Source organism: Amphichorda felina, assembly GCF_050947745.1.
Source record: "Amphichorda felina strain 45539 chromosome Unknown scaffold_2, whole genome shotgun sequence".
Lineage (NCBI taxonomy): Eukaryota > Fungi > Ascomycota > Sordariomycetes > Hypocreales > Bionectriaceae > Amphichorda > Amphichorda felina.
In genome coordinates this window covers 1,178,745-1,193,217 of record NW_028145048.1, presented here as the reverse complement: position 1 = coordinate 1,193,217, position 14,473 = coordinate 1,178,745, and the positions used below count along the sequence as shown (strand labels likewise).

At 56.1% G+C, this 14,473-nt stretch overlaps 5 protein-coding genes across 5 annotated transcripts; 4 read left to right on the top strand and 1 right to left on the bottom strand.

Moving 5' to 3' along the window:
* Positions 1-1,414: 1,414 nt before the first annotated feature.
* YAP1 (bZIP transcription factor) lies at positions 1,415-3,266 on the top strand (the record flags this gene model as incomplete). Its single annotated transcript, XM_083191407.1, has 2 exons — positions 1,415-1,870; positions 1,938-3,266. The coding sequence occupies 2 exons, from the start codon at positions 1,415-1,417 to the stop codon at positions 3,264-3,266; spliced, it is 1,785 nt and encodes a 594-aa protein (XP_083052621.1).
* A 1,283-nt stretch (positions 3,267-4,549) lies between these two features.
* On the bottom strand, positions 4,550-6,679 carry PKC1_1 (kinase-like domain-containing protein; the record flags this gene model as incomplete). The annotated part of the gene is made up of 7 exons (XM_083191406.1): positions 4,550-5,039; positions 5,092-5,543; positions 5,662-5,760; positions 5,814-6,018; positions 6,081-6,192; positions 6,257-6,379; positions 6,637-6,679. 7 exons carry the CDS (start codon positions 6,677-6,679, stop codon positions 4,550-4,552), a joined length of 1,524 nt encoding a protein of 507 aa, XP_083052620.1.
* A 4,034-nt stretch (positions 6,680-10,713) lies between these two features.
* On the top strand, positions 10,714-11,133 carry ACO1O0_001926 (uncharacterized protein; the record flags this gene model as incomplete). Its single annotated transcript, XM_083191405.1, has 1 exon — positions 10,714-11,133. One exon carries the CDS (start codon positions 10,714-10,716, stop codon positions 11,131-11,133), a length of 420 nt encoding a protein of 139 aa, XP_083052619.1.
* An 817-nt stretch (positions 11,134-11,950) lies between these two features.
* On the top strand, positions 11,951-12,927 carry LXR4 (SDR family NAD(P)-dependent oxidoreductase; the record flags this gene model as incomplete). Its single annotated transcript, XM_083191404.1, has 2 exons — positions 11,951-12,002; positions 12,071-12,927. 2 exons carry the CDS (start codon positions 11,951-11,953, stop codon positions 12,925-12,927), a joined length of 909 nt encoding a protein of 302 aa, XP_083052618.1.
* Positions 12,928-13,426: 499 nt separating this feature from the next.
* ACO1O0_001924 (DUF3632 domain-containing protein) lies at positions 13,427-14,337 on the top strand (the record flags this gene model as incomplete). Its single annotated transcript, XM_083191403.1, has 2 exons — positions 13,427-13,829; positions 13,883-14,337. The coding sequence occupies 2 exons, from the start codon at positions 13,427-13,429 to the stop codon at positions 14,335-14,337; spliced, it is 858 nt and encodes a 285-aa protein (XP_083052617.1).
* Positions 14,338-14,473: the final 136 nt, after the last annotated feature.

Here is a 14,473-nt window from a genome sequence, read left to right as displayed (position 1 = left end):
CGGGCCATGTGCCGCGCTATACCTGGACAGGTTGGGAGGTAGTACCTGAAAAGATTTGATAAGGAGCTGGGTACGAAATATCAATGTGTGAAACAAGCTTCGCATCGCGGAACAGTTACAGATTGGCTAAATGCATCAACGCCGCGGGATTCGAATAATAGGAGCAGAGCCGACGGGCCAGAGCCGAGGTGTGGCGCAGCTGGCTGTTAGCCGCTGGATGCGAGAGAGAGTCCAAGATACCAAACTGGCCGGGGACGAACAAACAGGCGAGGATCAAATTAATACTCCATAGTGAGTCATCTATTATGTAGCTGGCAGAAAATGGACGCGCATGCAAGGGGACCGCTGCAGTGCAGGGGCGGACGACCGACCAGTGCCGTCAGGGCCGGGCAGAGTGCGTTATCTGTTCAAAAGGCGAGATCCACGATACTTAGATAGCTAGCTAGCAACAGCGGTGTCTGTGGATTGGCGAGAGGAGCCCCGAAAAGGCGGGAGCCGAAGGGCGTGGCATGACAATTAATGCGTGGCCGGGCCGTGTTGCGTGCTGGAAGTTTCCCAAGGACCCGGTGATGCCGATATCATGTGCGTCCGCTGGCCAATGGCACAAAGGCCTCTTTGCCTGCGATTCTCCGTGTTTCCAGACTCTCAACGAACGGGTTTTGGCTCCAGCGGTGCATCGTTGCCGTTGGTACCATTGGCAGGCTCCCCCAGGACCCCCGCCAAGCGGCGAGAATGACCCCCCAATCGACTGTGATTTCTCGACGGGTGGAGGCCCCGCACCCAGCATTTGCAAGGCTTCCCATTTTTAGGTGGTTCGATCTGTCGCCTCGCGCCAGTTGCTGACAGCTGACAAATTCACCTCTCATACCATTCCACCTGTCTGCGCAGTCCACGCCAAACAATCTTCCAACCAGCCACCTCCTTGGTGAACCTCATTGTGAATCTGCTTGCCCTGCGACTAGCCTTACGACCAGACACGGAATCTGCTAGAACACTTGGCTCCGACATCGACGGCCTTTTCTGCTGCCCATCTCTCTACCCCACCTCGATCCAGCCAGCGATCAGCCAGCGATCCATCCAGAGGTTCACGGAAAGACGCTGACCAAGAACCCCGGGAACCTCGCCTGGCCAACCACCAGCCAGCACCGGTGCCTCCTCTATCGCCAGCCCGCTGCGAATGAAGCACGGCGACATCTACATCCTCAAATACTCGGAGTCCTCATCCCTTGCGCCACCTCCCTCGCCCGCGCCCGCAGCCACTTCGGCGCAGGGTCTGACGTCTGACCCTGTCTGTGACTTATCTCCGAGCCTCCGTCATCGACCCAACCTGCCTGGGATCTGACGCCAAACCTGTTGTATTCATAATCAACACCCTCGTCTTCTGCTGTATCATCACCCGGACCCCTAACCTGCGATGGCTTCTGCTGGCAGCGGTGGGACATTGCCACCCAACTTCCTCTTGACCCCGCAGCAACAGAGCCTGCTCTTCGCCGCCCTCAACTCCAACAGACCCCAGGCCTCCGGCTCCTCTTCCGATCGTCCCAGCCTCGCTCTCTCCCCTAACTCATTTGAGACCTCTCCCATGCAGGACAGCGGTGCCTCCGGCTTCCAGGAGAGCCCCTATCTAGACAACTACAACTACGATGACGTGGGCGATTCAAGTTTCGACTTCTCCCTCATCGACGACCAGTCCAAGATGATCGGCGATCTTCCTGAGACAGTCAAGTCAGAGTCTTCAGAAGCCGATGGCATCGAGAAAAGGAGTCACCCAGATGACGATGATGAAGGCAATGATTCGAAGCGCCGGGAGAGCACCGACAAGGTGCCCAAGAAACCTGGGCGAAAGCCCCTCACATCTGAGCCCAGTTCTGTACGTCGATATCCCCCCTTGCTTGCACACCCCTTCTCGTGTGCTTGGCTAATGCTGCGAAATTCAGAAGCGCAAGGCGCAGAACCGAGCCGCTCAGCGGGCTTTCAGAGAGCGAAAGGAGCAGCATCTGAAGAACTTGGAAACCAAGGTCGAGGAGCTCACAAAGGCATCGGAGGCCGCCAACCACGAGAACACCAAGCTGCGTGCCCAGGTCGACCAGATGACCTCTGAGCTCAACCAGTACAAACAGAAGCTCTCTGTGATAGCCAACCCGAACCCCGTTCTTCGGGAGAAGGTACCATTCGGAAATCCCGCCGTCAAGAGCCTCAACGATGTCAATTTCCACTTCAACTTCCCCAAGTTTGGCTCCCTACCCGGACCTCCGCAGAGCCAAACCCAGAGATCTGCCTCTCAGCCGATAAGCCCTCATCAGCAGACCCCCAGTCCAACCACAAGCCAAACAAATGGCAAGAAATCGCCACCCAGCTTCCAGCAAACTACCCAGGATGCTCCGTTGAAGGATGACTTTGCCACACTTGCAGGCATGTTCACACCTTCCATGACGAGCTCCACGGCCAATGGATCCAGAGGTAGCCTTGAATCAGGCAACTACAGCTCACCATCGGCATCGTCACATTCCAATACAGGCCCCAGCTCGTCCTGTGGAACGTCGCCTGAGCCTTTCACACAGTCGCCCATGGGTTCAAAACCTATCGATACCATGACGACCATTGGTGAGGAGCAGCCTACACAGTCGTCAGAGCCGTTCGCGCAGTTCGCCAACATCGACTTTGGCACCAACTCCAATTTCGATTGGCTTGCTCAGCAGCATGGAGGCAGCTTTGATCCTCAGCTCTTTGGTGAATACCGTGAACCCCAGGAGAATGTGCTATCCAACCCATCCTTCGACGAGTTCTTCAACGATGCCCTCGACGCCGATTTCTTCACTCCGTACAACGTCGCCCCGAGTCCCAATTTCAGCAAGACGACAACGGAGCACCACAAGAAGAATCTCATCGAGGAGATCGATGCTCAGAAGAATGATTTCGACGACGCGCTGGCACCAAAGAAGGAGAGTATGAACTGCAACAAGATATGGTACGTGATACAATCATGGTCAGCTAGTAAACACAAAATGCTTACCATTGACAATAGGGAGAGGCTACAAGAATGCCCCAAGGCCCAAAACGGCGAGTTCGACCTGGATGGTCTCTGTTCAGAACTCACCAAGAAGGCCAAGTGCTCCGGCACTGGGCCCATGGTGGGCGAGCAGGACTTCGACACCATCCTAAAGAAGTACATGGGCAAGGATGTGTCCTCAGACTGCGTCGCCTCCTCACTCGGCATCGAGATCAACCGCGACGCCAAGTCAAACAACAGCAAGGGCATGTTCTAGAGAAATCTATAACCTGCTCTCTTTTGATTTACTTAGCAACATTCATCCGGGGCACTTGATCAAACGGCGTCAGGCTGTACTTGTACTTTGAGAATTGGGATGGGGGGGGAGCCGGCAACACAGGCGCCAAAAAAACATAACCAAACGGAAACTCGGCGTTGTCAATTCCGCAGCATGGCGGTGGGTGTATCGGGGGGGGTAAAGCAGCCCCTTACAGCCACTCATTATTCTGCAACACAAACAAAACAAACCATGGCTCCGAAGCCAAATCTACGGAGATAGCTCATGCCATGGGTCGTCTTTTTGTGCTTTTCTCTTTATTTCTTTTACTTGCTCTTCTTTTGAACTTGCTTTGGGCAAGGATTTACAGTATATGGAGCGATGCGGAACGAGTGTGACGAACAAGGTGACCGGTGATCAGGACGAGGCGAGAGATCCAGGGGTGATGATGACAGTTGCGAGGAGGGTTCGAGCGTGGTTATGAGGAAGGGTGCAAGCGGGCAGGTGTTGTGGACGAGTTGAACGGAGTCCCTTGTAATTGAATTCACTTCCGAATCGAATCCCCATTCTCTCAAGCTGGATATACCAATTAACTGTTTTTAACTCTACCTGGCTACATACTTGGGCTCCCAAACTACCAAAGCCGTCTTGCCAGGCAGATACAGCGGGAATCCCGATAAGGAGAGCATATATCTCCGTAACTGCCATCTCCAATGCTCGCTCCTTTAGCTCTGCCATCATGCAAAAAAAAAAAAAAATTGAAAGCCCCAACATAACACACCAGGCCAATGTAGTAAACGCATATATCCTCTTAACTAGAATACATTTGCAAGAGGGGATACAATATATATAAGTGTGTGCTTCCCGGCGCTTGCCGGTCGTGCGAAACACGGTGAAGAGAGACACCGGGCGGGAAACATGGAGGGAAATAGACCCATTAAAACAGACGCACAAGCAGCTGGGTATCCCAGCCTCATCCTGGCACAGGCTTGTCGGCACCGTGAGGGCCTTCATATCCGTCTAGCAGAAACGATAGACAGAGGCCCTTCTCGCTCCGCGTATCCACGCATATACGCCCTGTGGAGCACGCTCGGCAGCCCAACTGCCGGCTGGATGGTTCGTCTGAAAGACAACAATGTTGAGCGGTAGGGCGGGCAGCTTGCCCGAGCCAAATCAGTCAGCCCGCTTTGTCGCCTGTTGTTCGAAAAAAGATGCATGTCTTCGTAAATCCTTCATATGGGTATCGATCCAAGACCTCAAACGACGCACTGCTCTGCCCACTCTTAGCCGATGACAACTCTAGCGCCCTCCTTGCCGAGAACACCCCTCTCCTTGGGGCGAGGGCTGTGATTCCGTCCCTTCTTGCCCTTCAAGAACCCAAACATGCCGCCAGACCCTTCACCCTTATCGTCAGCTGCCGTGTTGGCGTCGGTTGGCAGGGTGGCATCCTGTCGAGCCAGTTCGGACCAGCTACCACCGCCGTCCAGCGTCACCTGCACACCTCCTGTGGGGCTGGTAACGCGATTAGTTGACCTTGTCGACTTCCGTGTGTAGTCGGTCTGATAAGCCGTTGGTAGCGGGGGTGCAGGGCGGTTGGGTCGGATAGGTTTGCCGTCCACTCCTGACCTATGTTCGACAGGCGAGTATGCTTCTTGCTGGGCGGCAGTAAGAGCATGTGTGGGGTGGGAGTCCGTCGTCATCAGCGTTTGATGGCCCGAGTCATGTGTCTTCTCGTGCTGAAGCTCCTCTCCTAGTCCTTCGCCTTCCGTGATCCTGCAACTGTTAGCCATTGTCGACCCCACTATATTATAGAGAGCAAACCTACTTCTTATACGCGGCCAAGGTGTAATCAAACGGACGGAATTCGTTCTCAATGGTCTTGTAAAGCCCATCCTCCCGTATTTCTTTTTCCGTGGCATCATCTTTTAGCTTCTCCCTAGGCTTCTGACGCCTTGCGCGTGCCTCCAGCGGAGCCTCCTCCAACAGCAGTTCCTCCAGGTCGTACGTCGCGTCGAAATTGGTCTTCTCGGAGGAGGGAACGAAGACAGGCTCGATCTGTTTTCGCTCGAGCAGTTCAAAGTTGAAGATCCTGAAAAAGTCGTTGTAGATGAAGCTTTCCCAAGTAGACCCCATGCGCTTCTGAGGGTTCGGATCCAGGGCTGCGCCGATAGCGTACAGACAGCCCAGGGACACCGGCGGTTGTGTGATTGGATACTTCGGGTTCGCGGCTCGGACCTGTTGGCTCAACGAGCTCTCGGAGTTTCCTTCAAAGGGTCGCTGGAGTGAGTTAGTTTAATGCTTGCACGAAAACCACCGCGCCCAAATCCGATGGACAAACCTTGTTGTAAATACACTCGTAGAATAAGACACCTAACGACCACCAGTCTGCACACACGTCGTAACCTTTGCCGGCATAAACCTCGGGAGCAAGGTAGGCCAGGGTTCCCGATTTACTCGAGAGGACCTTGCCGGGGATTATATCAGACGCAACGTTCTGGTCCATGTTAGTGCCACTAATGGAGAGTTGAGGTCATCTGTCACACTTACAAAATCTGTTAAATGGACATGGCCATCAGCGTCAAGGAGCACATTGTCGGGCTTTACATCTCGGTGGATGATGTTCTGGCCGTGTATATACCGCAGGGCACATCCTAGCTCAGCCACCCAGAACCGGACCGCCTCTTCGGTAAACGTTTTTCTCGAGATGTGAAATCGCAAGTCGCCGCCTGTCATCAGATCCACCACGAGGTACCTGCACTGGATTGTGAGCATTCGGTGCAATCGTCAGGGTCGCGGGAAGGGACGCGGCCATACATGTATTCGATATCCTGAAAGCTGTAACGCAGATTGCAGATAAATGGATGGTTGACATGCTCGAGCATGCGGCGCTCGCGAATGATGTTCCGTACGCTCTCGGATCTTACAACTGTACGAGTTGCCGTGTCAGTCAGTCTCTTCCGCCGGATCAATGCCTAAGCAGAGCCGCTCACCTTCATCCTTGCGGATGTACTTGAGGGCAAAGGACAAGCCGGTGTCCTTGCGCTCGACAATGCGCACTTTGCCGAAGGCGCCTCGGCCAACGACCCGCAGCAGGCGGAAGTGATTGAGGTTCACTGAGAAAAGAGGTCAGCTTCCTGCGGTGTATACTCCATGTCACGCGTATACGCTCTCGCTCGGATGAGCCGCCGGCGAAAGACCCGTGCGGGGAAGGACGCGACATGTTACGGCGAGCCCAGGGCGCCATGTGCCAGACACGTGGGAATACGAGCCATCATCAATCGCAAGGCCCGCCCCATCGTCTCGAGTCGACACGCGATGGCGTCCATAGCATGATCGACAGGGGTTGGTTGAAAGGGGCGAGGCGACTTACCATCACCGTTGAAGTCGATAGGCTTCCCCTGGCCGTTCCCCATGATGTGGATTGAGGGTTGACGGGCGACGCAGAATTATCGTGAACGAGGACAGCGACAGCAGAGCACCATGCTGGGGGGCAGGCGGCGGTTTTTCTGCGTTCTGGAGCTCGAGGCGGTAGGTGGAGTCGCTAAAGTGCCGAAATCTGCTCCTGGGCCGTCTAGTCTCCGTCTCCGAGGTGCGATTGCGGGTTTCCAGATTGCAGATTGTAAGCTCAGGTCTGGTGTCGGGGGGACGACGGCGGTGCAGTGAAATGCGAAGAAGATGGGATGGATGCTGAAATGGAGTGAACAGGAGGCTCGGCAAGGGGCGTTTGTACGGATACGGATACGGTCGGATGTCGAATCGGGGGTTTGGCGGTCGAAAGCTCGCAGGGCTGGATGGGGGTTTTTAATGAATGGGCCAAGCAAGGCTCCCAGGGTGGCTCGTTGGTTGACCTTGGAGTCGGAGAGGCCAGGCAGATGGCCAGAGGTGGGGGACCGGCCGAGAGTAATTGGAGGTCGAGGCCTGGAGAACGGCGTGAAGAAGGAGAAGAGGGAAAGGCCGCGGGTAGATGAGGAGAGATGGAGAAGACGGGGGTTTGCTCCTTGGTACTATGTAAACGGCGAAACGCAGAGGCATGCAAACATGCAGGCCGTGACAGTGAGAGGATTGATAGGTACGAAGTACTCGGTAGTCCCTACCTTAGCAGCACTAACGGGCAAATGGGGGTCACTGGTCAGTGCAGTGGAGTGGGCAAGTGGAATCAGTGGATTGGGGGTGTGGGGTCCAGGGCGGAGGCCCGGTAGGATGGAAGGGTCAGCGCCAGACTGTCTAGGCCTTCAAGTCTGGCTGGGCGGTCGCGGGAGCTCCAGAAGCTCAGCGACACCTCAAGCGTACTGCGAGTGGTGCTCGTATTACCCGGTAGTACGGGGTACCCGCCTGGTACAAATAGTCCTATCCCGACTCTGCACTACGGAGTAGACGACACCTCAATGCTGGGTATGGCCCCGTTAGTAGTGCAAGTCTATTCGCACGGGTGGCTTACTATTAGCTGGTGGCGGTGGACTGGTGATCTGACCAGTTCGTGAGCAATGGGGCGATCGCCGCTCCAAACCCTGACACGGTCAAATGAAAAAAAGGAGATGACCAATGGACACAGTACAGGGCACGCCTCACGAGTCCCCAAAGCCAGACACGGAGAAAATAGTCATGTAAGGGTATGTACGGAGTATCCGTACTGTACTCGGACTTGGACAATAGGGGCAAGGGGTCGCAGGGGCACAGAGCCTAACAGCTACGCCAGGAGGCCAGGCCACGATAGGACCAGGCAAAGAAGCAGCAAGGTGACGGAGGGGGCTGCAGACGGCCGACATGCGTCGGGAATCCGTTCTGCGTGCGTGCTTCAGAGTCAGATTGGGACAGCGGCGAGCAATCTGCACCGCCTCATTGCATCAAGACACTGCAAGAATGGGCTCCATGCGTCGTGTCTCTCCTGGTCAAGACATCTGACGCCAACGCCGACTAATACAGCGTACATCAGTGATATTGACGATAGCGTCAACGCTCAACAGCGGCGTCGACGGCGGTATCCGTACGAGTAGCGCCTCGGACGAAGAATCCCTTGGTTCCTTGGCCTGTGCCGCCTGCCGCCTACCGCCACCACAGCCAGCAACCAGCCGCGTTTCGGTCAGCGGCCTCGATTAGGTAGTGCACGAGTACAGACGGATAGGTAATTACGATAATAAGGCAGCCGGCATCGCACGATGCGCCACGCTCAGGTGTCCAGCCATATTACCGACCACGTAACAGATAGATATGTCTTGCACATACATATCAGTGATTCAGGAGCATTTAATCGGATCCTGGCGTGGTCGCCATTTTTGGTTCTGGACCCTGGGTGTCGGGCCCCTCCCACGTGAGATCAGAGATGTCGATTTCTTGTTGGTTCGACAATTTGGCACAAGTCTCGTCAGTGGTCACATACATGAGTTCCTTGCATGCTGACGCTTCCCAATTCCCACGTGTAGACAGCGAACCAGGCGTTGGGAACCGGCACCACTAGTTATTAGACTGCAGACGGGATTCAGGGCGCCAGCAATCCATGGCACTGAACACACACGCACGCACACACAGGACAGGGCTGCTGAGAGGCGGTCACGCGGTTCGCTAGAGGCTGCTCAGGTGGCGTAGGCGACCAACTAGCGGCCGCTGGGCCCCATGATGGGCAGGCATGGAGGCAGGGGCCACTGGAGGTCCTGTCCGACTTCAAATACTGCTTCTTCTTGCTTCTTGCTTCTTGCTGCTTCAACTCGCCGTCAGTTTGCGCCCGGGTCGCACGCACTCGTTATTATTCGCATCTGATCTGCATCTGCATCTAGCCGTCTGCGCCGCTTCCGCCTCGCGGCTTGACACTGGACCACCTCCCTGACAGGCAAACAACAATCAAACATTGCATTGCAGCCGAAGGAGTGACAGCTCACTTTGCAGATCAAACCCTGGATCATTCGCCAGGAACTCGGGAGCTTCTCAGCTTACTCGGTTTCGGACGCCATGAGGCCCATGACAGCTAGTAATGCATCAACACAGCGCCAATCCCGTTGAGACCGGATACCATGCTCCGACCGCCGGCCGCCCGGCGCAGAGTCCAGTCGACCTTAATAATATTATTATTACGAGGTGGTGCGGCCACGAGAACGGGTATTCCGTACAGTGCTCTTGGCAGCCAGAGGGTTTTTGTTTTTTTCTCTGCTTTTCTTTTTAGAATACGGACCTCTGATTCTACACTCTAGCCTGGTTGAGATGCGGATCAGTCCCTGGTGACGACTTTCCGCTGGCGTGGTTGTGTCGCACGCACCGAATCGTTCTGGAAGCGCCATCCAGGCTCCTGGTGCTGTACTTCGTACATAACCTACATGTATTTGTGGTGATTCGAGATTGCAGGTCGTCGTCTATTTGATTACCTATGCGGCATCCAACGCTGGATGCAGGATCTCTGAATTTGGCCTTCTCATTTCCGCGTCTTGTTCTTTGGCATCTGCTTACTCCATTGCCTTTGCCAGACTGGCCTGGCGGTGCCCAGACGAGAAAGATACTCCAGTGCTGGTTCCTAGAACATGTACCGATCGGCAGGCTGGATCACCCACCGCCTATGACGGTTAGCGACTCGGATCCTACTTTGTTCTGTCGCCACGTCTGTGCAACTTGAAACACATGTGGAACAGGCCCCTTGTTGGCTGAAAGCTGGGATCACATTAGCATCTCGTACTTTCCCGATCCCAAGATGCCACCTGTGAATCCGACTCGGCTTGGCACCACCTGCGAGCCAACCGGGGAACGATCATGGGGGGCCGCCAGAAGACGTCGTACTCGTACGCAATGTTCACTTAAATCCCCGTGTGCAACCGAATGATATGTTACATCACGAGCGCCTTCTTACGAGCGACCCCGACTTTCCTCTTAGGGCGCAGTCGGACGGAGCCCGCCAACCTGGGAATCGTCTCAACGTCTACCCGGGAGCAGCCGAGCAAAAACTAGACGAAGTGGTTCACCGTGAACATCAATTTTGGCCAGGTAATATCTAATTCAAAATGCATGAGTATGTAATGTCCGTTTCAATTAATTTGTTTAATGCCGCTTCTTCAACTTCGTGAGGCTTGATGTTGTGTACTTCTCAGGTCAACGTTGACATTTCAAAGTATTTGTCTAGCAGCTTAACACGGACCCTTTCTGTAATACTCGTACACTCCCACGACTTCATCAGCCAGGTTCAGCCTCCAAGTCTTAGAAATCACAATTACTACTAGAATCCATTTTCCCCATCACTGATCCTGTCTCAGTCTTTCCTCGAAGACCCATCATAATACCTTTATTGGCACGCTATATGACGTCAGGAACCACAAGTCGTGATCGCTTGTAGAGGATGACCAACTGATGACCTCAGTCTCTCGCGAACGGGGTTGAAATGGACCTAGAACAATAAAATGGAATAAGGAAACCTGCTCTGTCTCAAAACATTTCTAATACCACCCAAGCCATCTGAAATCCAAATACTACCATGCCAACCCGCACACTCTTCACCGGGGTAGCCTCCCAGACCATCCGCTCAGCCTCACATCTACGGCCCTACCACGCCACGACCGCCCTGCGCTTCCCGTACAAAGATTCACAGGACCGCGAGACACTGCGGCCGCGCTCGACGCAGAACACCAAATCCGCCAGTGACGACGACGTCGCTGCCAACGTGGACGCCGCCTTCAACCCCCGCAAGACGAGCCCCGAAGCGGAGAAAAAGGCTGCCGCCGCAGGGAACCGCTCGGTAAACCCCCTCGAGGCGAGTGGTGCCAACCAGGGAATCAGCAAGCCCCACGGTGACGAGAAGACGTCAAAGGGGAACGGGCCGGGAAAGGAGGTGAACAAAGGGGGGCCGAGTGCTGGCGGCAGTGCGCCCAAGAACAAACCGCTGGGAGGGACATGATTGCTGAAAGACTTCACTTCTCTCTTTCTACTTGAAAGCGATCTGAAGACAGAAATTCCCACTGGTATACAAATAGTATTGGAAACCACGGTCGAGTGTGTGTGGCCCCTGGATATGGGAGGGGAATATTTACACGCTGTCACTACAGGAGGAACATTGTCTGCGTCAAGAAGCCACCGAGAAAGGGATAGACAGTGGATTCATGGGGATGATTTGTGGTCTAGGACGGCATTCTAATACAAGCGTGTCAAGAACAATTCTCAAAAATGAAAGTACATCTCTTGCTCATACGACGATATAGTGATGGTTGTTCCTGGGAAGTATTGTATCGTTAACTCTGGCGATATTAAATTCACAGGATAAACTCCACCCCTAATCAACGAATGTGACATACATATTGTTTATAGATAACAGCAAGCGCGCGAGGATTGCTGATCGGAGATTCGGTATCGGGCCCGGCCATGCTGGAGACACTTCGGGTGTCTCGCCGGGGCCGGTCTGGGGCCCCCGATTTTTACCCCGCTCCGATGCTCGGGAGTCGGTCGTCCCAATTTCCATCGGAGCCTGGAAAAGTGCCTATGATACGTATTACTGCCCAGGGAGAGGAGGGGCAGACGCAACAAGCGCTCCAGTCACCAGCTGCACTAAGCAGCCATGGCGAGGGCGATGAGAGGCCATGCAGCTGCCCCTCCAAAGGAACCCCACGATGTTGCTGGCCCGAGGGGGGGCAATAAAGGCCCAACTTGTCTGAAAAAAAGGACTCCCGTCATACTTACATCCTCCAGGATTCATCTCACTTTGAAACACTCGAAAAATAATGGCTCGCCCGTACGACTCCAAGCTGGGCATCGTGACCGGCGCCTCGCGAGGTATGCCACGCCATCACCCCATCTTTCACCCCGCGAGCTAGCATGAGCCTCGACTGACGGGACCGCAGGCATCGGCGCTGCCGTCGCTAGGCGCCTTGGCGCAAAGGGGTGCAATCTCGTGCTGGCCTACACTTCCGACTCGTCCAGGGAGCCCACGGAGCAGCTGGCCGCGGAAATGACGGCTGCCCACAAGATTCACTGCAGTCTCGTCCAGGCCGACCTCTCCAAGCCGGCAGACGCGGCGGCCAAAATCGTCGACGCCGCACGCAGCTTCTTCGCGTCCTACAGCGGCGCCGATGCCCAGTTCCAGGTCGACATCCTCATCAACAATGCCGGCGTCTCGTCCAACCAGTTCATGAACGACCCCAAGCGGGGCGCCATCGACGCCGCCGAGTTCAACCGTGTCTACGACGTCAACGTGCTGGCACCGCTGCTGCTCACGCAGGCGGTGGCGCCCTTCCTACCGACAGACCGGTCCGGGCGCATCGTCAGCACGTCGAGCGTGTCGTCGTCGATCGGGTACCACGGGCAGGCCGTGTACGCGGGCAGCAAGGCGGCGCTGGAGGCCATGACGCGGACGTGGAGCCGCGAGCTGGCGTCGCGGGCGACGGTCAACTGCGTCAACCCGGGTCCCGCCTGGGGCGACATGTACGCCAGCGCGGGCGAGACCTTCTGGCGCATCAACCAGCCCTACGTCGACGCGGCGCCCCTGGCCGAGTACCACGGCGAGGAGGCGGTGCTGGCCATGGCGGGCGACGATGCGCAGCGCTTCGACAACATCGTCCGGGGCTCCATGGGCGGGCGCCGGCCGGGCTTCACCAGCGAGATTGCGGGCACCATCGACATGCTGTGCTCCGAGGAGAGCGGGTGGACGACGGGCAGCGTCATCTGCGCCAACGGGGGCATGAAGATGTCGATTGCATGATGAATCATGGCAGGCTGCCCTTACGTAGCAGTAGTACGTCAGGTCGATGAAAATTGAAGAGTGCCTGCGCATCTTGTTACCTGTAGAAAGACCATGGCCCCCCATCTGCCCTGATGATTGGCCCTCGTTCCCCCCCGCGCCCGAATCTCCAACAGCCGGACTCCGCCGTCTGACGCACATCTCGCAGGTGCCGGCCGCGAGCTCCTTAGCTCTTGCCGCTTCAAGCGGCCCACGCGGCCACACAGCCAAGATAGCAGCACTGCCTCTGCCTTGGAAAGGTGGGACAGCCCGCCACGGGCTGAGATCTGTCCAGGCCTCGCCAGCCAGACGGTATCTCCATATCTTGCGGCGACTCCCTCCTCCCTCTCCCAGCCGCCGAGTTTCCCCCCTTCCCCGCCACCATCACCATTATAGTGCTCGTAGTGGCTATATTGCCTCTCGACGTCACATCTCGATACCCCGCGACAGGCGCCCTCCCCCCCTCAACAAAGCAGAAGCCATGGCCTCCCAGCCCGTCGACGTCAAATCCCTCCTCAACCGGCACCAGGAGCCCAACGCGATCGAGGCCCAGCTCATCGACATCCTCGACCCGGCCCTCAATGCCGCGTCCGCCCCCACCGCCCAGACGGCCGAGTCCGTTGCCCGCTCCGTCGACGACCTCTACGCCTCGGGCTACGCCTCAGAAGACAAGGCTGAGTCGCTCTTCTGGACCCTGTGGACCCTGTACATCGAGGTCGCCAAGCGCGTCCCGGCCGACGACGACGCGCGCCAGCAGTTCCTCGTCCATGCTATCGACAAGCTGAGAGCTCGGGACCGGGGCACCGTCAAGGTGTGGGGGAGCGACACTCCCGTATGGGGGGATCTGTCCATGCTGGCGCCGTGCATGAGAGAAGCTTGGAACTGTAAGTTTTCGGAAACCAATACATATATATAGCTGAAACAACTCGCTGACAAGTCGGGCGCTTTCAAGTCACCCCCAAGTTCGACGGCAGCGAGCAGGACAAGGCCGCCGTCCAGTCCTGGATCAATCTCAACTCCTTCGCCGCGCGCCTCCTCGGCGCCTCCGTCACGACGTGGACCAACTTTGCCCTCTGGGCCCTGCGGGAGGGCCTTGAGGACGAGCCCCAGAACGATGCCGCCCGGGACGGCTACCTCGCCGTTGCGCACGAGTGGATCGCCCATGCTGGCAAGGTGCTGTACGAGAAGGGGCGGACGTCTGAGGAACTGGGCGATGCTGACCGGAGGGTCCTGAAGCCGGGAAAGCTTTTTGAGGGAGAGCCCGGGTTTAGCATCCAGAGGTGGCAGTTTTGGCGGCAGAGGCTGGAGACGCTGGGCAAGGACGCGGGCAGTGAGGAACTCAAGGCCAAGGTTCACAAGACGGTCGACACGATGAAATCCCTGGAGGGCTGAAACCGAAGGGATGATGTGAAATGATGTGAAATGACCACGTGGAAATGTTTTACTTTACAGCGTTGCTCATAATGTGCTTCCTAGATAGTCATTGCAAATGCTCAAATGCTTCAATGCCTCATGCACGCCTTTCTTG